The 8,073-nt window shown below is 39.1% G+C and overlaps 1 protein-coding gene across 2 annotated transcripts in view; it reads right to left on the bottom strand.

Annotated features, from left to right (window-relative positions):
• Positions 1-1,089: 1,089 nt before the first annotated feature.
• rnf213a (ring finger protein 213a) overlaps positions 1,090-8,073 on the bottom strand; it is a 37,236-nt gene continuing 30,252 nt past the window's right edge. For both annotated transcript variants that reach the window (XM_044181335.1, XM_044181337.1), the window contains exons 55-67: positions 7,825-7,981; positions 7,422-7,596; positions 6,698-6,792; positions 6,309-6,560; positions 4,969-5,101; positions 4,584-4,667; positions 4,302-4,482; positions 3,836-4,037; positions 3,665-3,742; positions 3,336-3,533; positions 2,988-3,077; positions 2,636-2,814; positions 1,090-2,050 (exon numbers count right to left, since the gene is read on the bottom strand). In XM_044181335.1, the coding sequence (XP_044037270.1) occupies positions 1,894-2,050; positions 2,636-2,814; positions 2,988-3,077; positions 3,336-3,533; positions 3,665-3,742; positions 3,836-4,037; positions 4,302-4,482; positions 4,584-4,667; positions 4,969-5,101; positions 6,309-6,560; positions 6,698-6,792; positions 7,422-7,596; positions 7,825-7,981 (1,981 nt within the window). In that variant the 3' untranslated portion in view covers positions 1,090-1,893. The remainder of the gene's footprint in view (positions 2,051-2,635; positions 2,815-2,987; positions 3,078-3,335; positions 3,534-3,664; positions 3,743-3,835; positions 4,038-4,301; positions 4,483-4,583; positions 4,668-4,968; positions 5,102-6,308; positions 6,561-6,697; positions 6,793-7,421; positions 7,597-7,824; positions 7,982-8,073) is intronic.

The following is an 8,073-nucleotide window of genomic DNA, read 5'->3' as shown; positions in this document are numbered from 1 at the left end:
AATTGAATTAAGGAGCTGTCCAGCAGCAGTCTTGCGGCTGTCTTGTCCTTATCATTTCCATCAGTCTGATCAGAAACACATTTAGCTCCCACCAACAGAGGGTCAGAAAGTCACGTAACCTTAGGCAGGCAGCCATTTCCTGAGCACTCCATCATGGATAGCCTCTGTTGGCTTTTGGCAGTGATGTAACATGTAAATAGGGAGTAATTTACTGTGACCTACAGTGGTAATGCAGTTGAAAATCTACTGTATAACACTCTCTTTCCAAATGTACTTACATAATGGGAATTATAAGGTACCAAGTACAACTTAATTTAGATCTACCCAATTGTGCTAACAAATTTCTTTGGTAGAGTAGTTTCAAAGAAAACAGACCAGTCATGTCTGTGGATTATTCAGCCATCCCTGGACATTTCTGCGGAGACACACTGTTTTGGATTTTTTAATGACCTTTTTTAATGTTGTGAGCACCAAAAATGAAATTTCATTCAATCTCATTGTATAGGGGTAGCAACAGAAATATGAGATGGATATCTCAAAATCTGGCAAAGTAAAACCAAAATGATCTGTATGGGAAGGTAACACTATAGAGGTAAGTAAGAAGATATGTTTGTTTTTTTTGTTCTTGTAATTTGGCTGGTACCCCTGTTGCTGATGGCAACATCACACAAGAAACAAAAAGGACAAAAGACCCGATAGAACCTGCTTATGTCCATAAATGATATTAGTCTCAGAGGTGAATCTAAGCACGATATTCACATTGCAGAGCAAAATATTCTACTGTCAAACTCGACTTTGACATCAGGATTTAGTCCAGTTTATAGGTGACTGAGGAAATAATCTAATTTGACTACAATGTCAGATGGAAACATTTATAATACATCAAAATATAATTATACTGCTGTACCATATTGACAAATAATTAAAGTTAAGATAATATTACTCAGTGGTTAGCCAGGAAGGGGAGGAAGCAGCACTGAGACCCGACACACCAGCATACGTGAATAAGACACTGTTTGAAACATGTAGGTATTGTTATGTATTATTATCTCATAATACACTAAACACACACCAACAAGCACACAAAGGTGACATTTATGGTTTATTGTAATCAGGATGTTTTACCAAGAACCCATAAAAAAATAGCTAATCAAGCAAGTAAGACAATAACACAAAGTATATTGTCTTCTGTATATATGCTGAACATTTAACGAAAAATTAAAGAAAATGTAATGAAAAAAAAAGTCAAAAGTGGAATGTAAAGAAATTGTGTTTTAAGGAAATACACTTTATAGTCATTTAAGTTAATTTAAAAAGTGGAGGAAAGGCAAGTGCAACTTTTACATATGCTGTATATATGACACATTGACACAACACAACTAAACAGTGATACATGATGGAAATGACAAAAGTTAATTTCTACAAAGTGAAAAGTCACATTATACTTGATAAAGTGACTTAGGTCAGTTTGATTTGAAGTCCACAGAGTTATTCCACATTTTGTACCTGAGTAGAATTCAGATTGTTTTTCTGCCTCTTTGGGGCAGACAAATTCACATTACAAGTTAAGTGCCAGCAAGAAGATGTTCAACTGTACAGAAACTCTGGACATGTTGATGCTTAGGAAAATGGAAAATAATACAAAACAAGAACAGATAATCCAAAAAAAAACTTCATATAGGTGAGCTGTAAATGTGAACTGCACACACATTCTGTGGCACTATGATGCTTAACATTAGTGCTCTTAAAAAGGCACATCTCCTTTGCATAAATATGTGTAAAATACAGAATATATCACACACCCATGCACTTTAATACTGCAGATTCATCATGATTGTAAACTTCGTCTGAGGGAAAGAAGGCAGATAAAAAAACAACCCTTTCATCTTGTCTTCATTGTCTCTGGCTGCGCTCCTGCTTGAAGGCCACAATGAACTTCCAGGCTTCAACATACTGGGACAGGCAGATCTCTTCCGGGAAGAGCTCCTCCACGTCAGGGGGGATGTCCAGGTCTTTGCGCTCCATGTAAGACACCAGTGTGTCTTTCAGGCTTTTAAGAGACAAAACACACTTTATTTATGTGATCTGACATTGCTATTGCAAATCATCACACTTACACACACACACACTAATCTCTAATTTTTTTAAATTCTTTGTTTTACCTAAGTAAAATAAATATGTAGCACACTTCACTGAGGCTGAGCACTAGAGGTACATTTTGAAGAATTATCTATATAGAAAATGCTAAGATAATGGCCATGTTACTTAATAACGCAGTATTTACTGAGGCATAGTGTTTCAACTTCATGGGTTCAAAGGGATAGACATTTTCTTTGTATCGGAGCCTAATCAAATAAAAGGAATTTGTACAAAATGTGCAAAATAACCTTTTTTCTGTGGCTTTTCCAGGAAAACCAACTCCCATATGTAGAGAGCCGCCTCTGACCAAAGTTAACTTCAGGTTTGTTTGCATGCAACACGCCAAATTCCGCCAAGGTGGCTCAAATTTGGAATGGAACAACATCCACTTTGTTTCAACTAAGAGCAAAAACATTTTTCCCCCTCTCTTTTCGCTTTCATTTTAAATGATCTATCTTTATTAGACAAGAAGTTTAGAAAAAACATTTTATTTTACCCCCAGTCAGGCCTGTAGGTTTCAGGTGCATTGGGCTTTTTAAGGACCAGCACCAGGAACTCGTGCATCTCCAGCAGGAAAGCGTCAGCGCTGTTCTTAGAAAAGAAGCCAGTCAGCAGTCGGTGTTCATCCTCACCCAGGGCCTGTTTGTACTTCTCTGAGACTCCCACAAATGGATCCTGAAGAACACAGGGAATGCATGGATATGCAAAATAATAATAATAATAACAATAATAACTGCACTTTTATCCAGAAGTATTTCTAAAGTCATTTATAATGGCAAAATTTAATACAAATAATAATACCATTTCCACCTCTGTATCTATACTGGAATGATTGTGTGATGCCTTACCCTTTTGAGACGCAGCACATTTTCTGATTTGAGTGAGGCCAGCAGCTGCCACAGAGCCACACAATGCTGTAGACAGCACATGCTCAGGGTCTGTGGGCAAAACAGGGAGAACATTAAGTTCTATCTCATGTTTAGCACGTAAAAAAGACCCACACCAATGAAGACCTTGTTTGTTTAAATCCAATACTCAAGGAGTAAAAGAATAGCATGATATCACTGAAAGTCAGATAACTCTGTGGCATATTTGGCAAATTGTTTGTATACCAAGTAGCACAATCAACTGTTTATTCTGTGGAAGCGAGGGAAAGTGTAACAGGATAAAATAACCAGAGTCTCAGATAGGCTGACCTTGAGGATATGCGGAGCCATCTGGTTTTTCATCTGCAGCACCTCCTCCAGGTAGCAGGACAGCTGCATGTGAGGCTCTCCCCCAGTCATGGCGAGGAAACCGAGGGCCACTTCCAGCGTGGACAAGGCCTCACACACCTCACTGTAGGAGTGCAGCTCTCCAGCCACGGCAAACAGGGTGAGAGTCTGAAGAGGCTCCTGTTGGCACACAGACACAGGTCGTATAATCTCATGAGGGGATATCTACAGCAACATGTTTAATATACTATATGTGATAAATGAATGATAGTTCCAGTGGATTACCTACTGTACCATATATCACAACTTACTTGCTTGACTTTCACTTTTACATCCTTCAGGATAATCTCATAGTTGCGGTCATGTCTGTTCACTAGTGTTGGAATGCCCTGCGGAAAAAAGCGACAGGGGCACGAGGAATATGGTATTTTATCAATTTTCCAGACAAACGGGAGTAATTTTTGTGCTTTCCATTTGCTCACATTGAGAGTGATGAGAGGTTTGCCCAGTAAGAAGCGAGAGACAATCTGCTGCTGGATCTTGGGCAAGTCGTACTCGTGAAGAGTTTCCTGGCCTCTCTCAATGCTGTACTGGGTGTTGGACAGAACCAGGGGCATCAGGTCCCTGTCCAGCTCATACCGAATCACATGCAGGTCAGTCAGATCTGCAGGGCTCACTTTGTAGCTGGGGGAGGTATAAACAGACCAGTCAGCCAAGAGACAGTGTCTCTGTATTATGGGAGTATATCTGCAAATATGCTTTTCTTCTGGTTTCACCCCTTTCTGGCTATCACATAGTTAAAAAGTTATCTTTCTATCCTTTTAACAATCTCTCAGTAAAACCAATACACAAATGTACTGTAGTATGCATTTGGGGAAGATGTTGACACACTATGTTCTTAAAGCCAAACATGTGCAAGTGAGAAAAATGTGGCATGAGCGCCCCCACCTGGTCTCCTCTCCAGTGTGTTTATCCAGACAGTATACCAGGTCATTGTGCAGAGCGATGAGGTAGCTGACAAGGGCTGTAGAGCACAGACCCGGGCCTTGTCGCCGTGGTAACAGCACCTTGAAGTCACTTTTGAGGTTCAGGTCTTTCTGGCAGAACTCGGCTGGGATCTTAATCTCACCTGAACAACAACATTTCAGTTAAAGTCAGATCACAATGCTGGACAGGCCCAGTGTTAGTGTAACAAAGTCAGTTGTATGTAGAGTTAATGTTTGTATTTACCGTTAGTTGCCAAAGACACTCTGAGCTGATTCCAGGTTGTCAGGAAGATTTTGATGTATTTGTCGTACCAGGCTTTCAGCGAAACTGCACACAAGAAAACGAAAGCGTACACACATCAAGAGCATAATAAGACATTGTTGTTCACATCAGTGGCTCTCACGTGTGGAAGAGATTTTGCTCTTTTAAGAATACTCAATCATTGTCTCCTTCCAGGTTAAAACAACTCATTCCTTGGCAGGAAGGTTTTTAAACTACATGTTGCCAGCTATGACATTTCTGAGAAAGAGGTAATTAGGAACGGCATGGAACTTTGTATCTCTTGTGTAAGTGAGTCATACAGTTGAAAAAGTTGAGAACCACTAGTGTAGACAGTTAGTTTCAGTACCGGCTTTCTGACTGTCGAGGAATTCGGCAATGGTGCCACAAGTCAGCTCAGTGATGTTTTGAAACTTCTTGACCAGATCTCTCTGGAGTGTCAGGATATCAGGAAGGTGCTTCACCAGTCGAAGTTCTGCTTCCTAAAAATAAAAAAATAAACATCATGCCTCAGTAGTTTGTTTAGATAATTGCTTGTTAAATGCTCTTCATGAACTGATCGAGCATGTGGAAATCAAAAAAGGCTAAATTTATGAAAATCTGTGCACTTTTGTAATTCACAAAAATACTGGTAGCTTTTCGAGCATACAAAATGATATATGATTTCTGCAAGCTGTGGAACCTTCAACATTGAAGTCAGAGATTCTTTAATGGAAAAAAACAAGTATATGAATGTTATTTTATTAATTAATATAAATGTATACAATTTAGCAAATAACACATTATTACTAATTATCAACATTGTGATTTTCTGTGCACAAATTAAGTCAAGGTTGTATTCTAAATGTAATGGTAGCAGTAATAGCGTGTTTAAATTTTCATTACACCCAAAGTGAAGAAGCCACACCAATAAACTTGTCTCTTGTATGTGGGAAAGACTACAAGATCAGAAATACTGTCGCAAAGGGAGTTATTTTCAAACTGGTTATCATACTTTCCGTAGTAATGTTAGTATACCAAAGAAAATGTACTAACCCAATAATTTCCTTGATAGAGACCTGGTACTTTTTGATAAATATTGTTATGTTTTATATAAGAAATGTTTGACAAAAAAACTACCATTTCCTATTTCAACAATGAACCTTGAAGCTCAATATATTTTTATAATAATTTCTATAATCATACAGTATATAGTCCTTTCTATCTTCATTAAAAAGAGCTCTGTTTGCATTATCTTGAATTGAATTGATCACTTTTAACGTCCTTTGAGGAGAATAACCAGTACAGCCCCAACAGCCTCTACCAAGGTGGTAGTGCAGCTTGGATGTTGCCTGAGAGGCAAATTCTGGAGCAAAAAAGCATTTAAGCTTTGAGCACACAGTACTAAGTGAGGGCAACTCAGATGAGCATTTTAACATTTTGATCAACTCAGAACTTCTCCCATCTGGATTTTGGCAGTTGGACAGTAAGAGGAACGGTTTAGTGCTCTTTTAGTGAATGAATCAAACTGAAACTGTATGAGGTTTTTTCATATGTTAAAACACTGCAATTGACTGGCATTATGACCTGATTATAATGGAAATGCGACATTTTTTACTCTTCAGTTTAGGAGTAACTTCTCCAAAACCTGCTATAAGTAGGACACAAGCTTATTTTGTTGTCTTTTAAGTTTGGTCACCGTTTTCTTACCCTATGCAGAAATCTCCAGAGCACAGGCAGGGTGTCTCTGCCGTCATTCTGCTCTACAATGTGGGTGAGGCTCAGCAGAGACACTTTCTCCCTGCAGCTCCACACAGCAGAACCATGGATCAGAGAATTTTGGGGAAGTGAGGCCAAGAAGAGACGAGGATCGCCAAACATGAGTTTCATGATTGGATTGGCAGAGATGCGAGAGTCAGCCCGGATGAATGTGTTCACTTCCTTTAGCTGTCTATCCAAGTGCTGTGGTTGAGAAGATGACAGAAGAAAACGTGTTATATGCAGATCTCTTACAAACAGGCAGAATTATTTGCTAAAATTAGATTATGTGCTTTACTTGTTCCCTTTTAGAACAAATACATAGTCAAACGTATTTCTACCTTCAGCTGTGGTGTGATGATGGCATTGCTCACTTCCATCTCCCATCCATTTCTAGCCTCTTTGGTGGAGAGCTGATTGTTATAAGGAACAGGCCCTGAAAAGAAAGACCAGCTGGGTTTAATAGTAAAAAGGAATCCAGTGAATCAAATGTTTAATTTTTGGAGGGCCAAAATGTAACCAAGGTAGGCAGGCTTCAAAACAAATAAAAAATGTTGTACATAATTTACAGCTGTCTGAAGTTACTGTAGTAAGTTACCTTTGTAATTGCATTACGATATCATCCTGGACCATTTGGAGAGCTAGAAATAACATTGCAAAGGGCAATCCTGACCCACAAATCCTGTATTTGTTGACTTGAGTGACTTACTCCATATAACATAACACCTTTACAACATCCTGTGTGTATGCACAAATTACAAAATGAACACCACACAATTTCTGACCACTAGAGGGCACCCATTTCCTCTCTTTCCCATTTTCTGTCACTGTCCTGCAGCCTCCAAATTAGTTAGTAACTAGGTAGGAGAAGGTTCAGGAGCAACAAACTTTAGAAATACTTTCACTACCTTCAGAATAGAGGTGAAAACAGTGACAGAGCTCCACTACATTAGTGGATACGGATTTTACTCTGATTACTTTATTTTTTGGTATCATTATGTCTCTTCAAATATTGACACAGCACATAATGGTTTTACAGTAGATTTGTTTTAAGTTGTTTCTTACATTTTAGTTGCTGGTGGGGTTCCAGGAGGCTGCTGATGAGCAGGTGAACAGCACTGACTGTGTCGTCTGTCCCCTTACCCAGGGATCTGATAAGATGTTTCATGTCCTCTTGTAGGTGAGCAAGTAGAAATGCACCTGGGTCAGGGACTGGAGGCTTGATGATGGCAGAGACAGACTAGAAACACAAATAAAGTGGATGACTGACCAGACTCCCCCTCTTAAATGCAAACAGCAGGATATCAACAGTGCTATAACACTAGAGTGATGGGGTTTGCATTGTTTGTGAGTATTTGGTTGTTGTTGTTTTGCTGTCCACTACAACTGCATCTTTAAACACTCAAGAATATATTGCAGGGGGAAATGATCTCCATTAGGATTGTACTCATTATTTTGTCTAAGCTACCTGGAGGTGGCTGCAGGCACCAAGCATCATGGCCATGTGAGTGAACATGCGGACAATGGTGAAGGGAACAGGGGAAATGCTTTTTGTGTCCAGCATGTCTGGATTGTCCCTGCGACTGGGGTCGCCAAGGATGTGGCCTGTCTGAGTGCGGTCACCCCTGTCAGAAGACAATTAATAAATAAATACAAATTAGAAGAAAATGTACACTAAAACTTTCTTTTGTATTAATTTTTTTTCCAGAATTAACTC

This window comes from Siniperca chuatsi, linkage group LG21 (assembly GCF_020085105.1).
Source record: "Siniperca chuatsi isolate FFG_IHB_CAS linkage group LG21, ASM2008510v1, whole genome shotgun sequence".
Classification (NCBI taxonomy): Eukaryota; Metazoa; Chordata; class Actinopteri; order Centrarchiformes; family Sinipercidae; genus Siniperca; species Siniperca chuatsi.
This window is presented reverse-complemented; position numbering and strand designations above follow the sequence as displayed.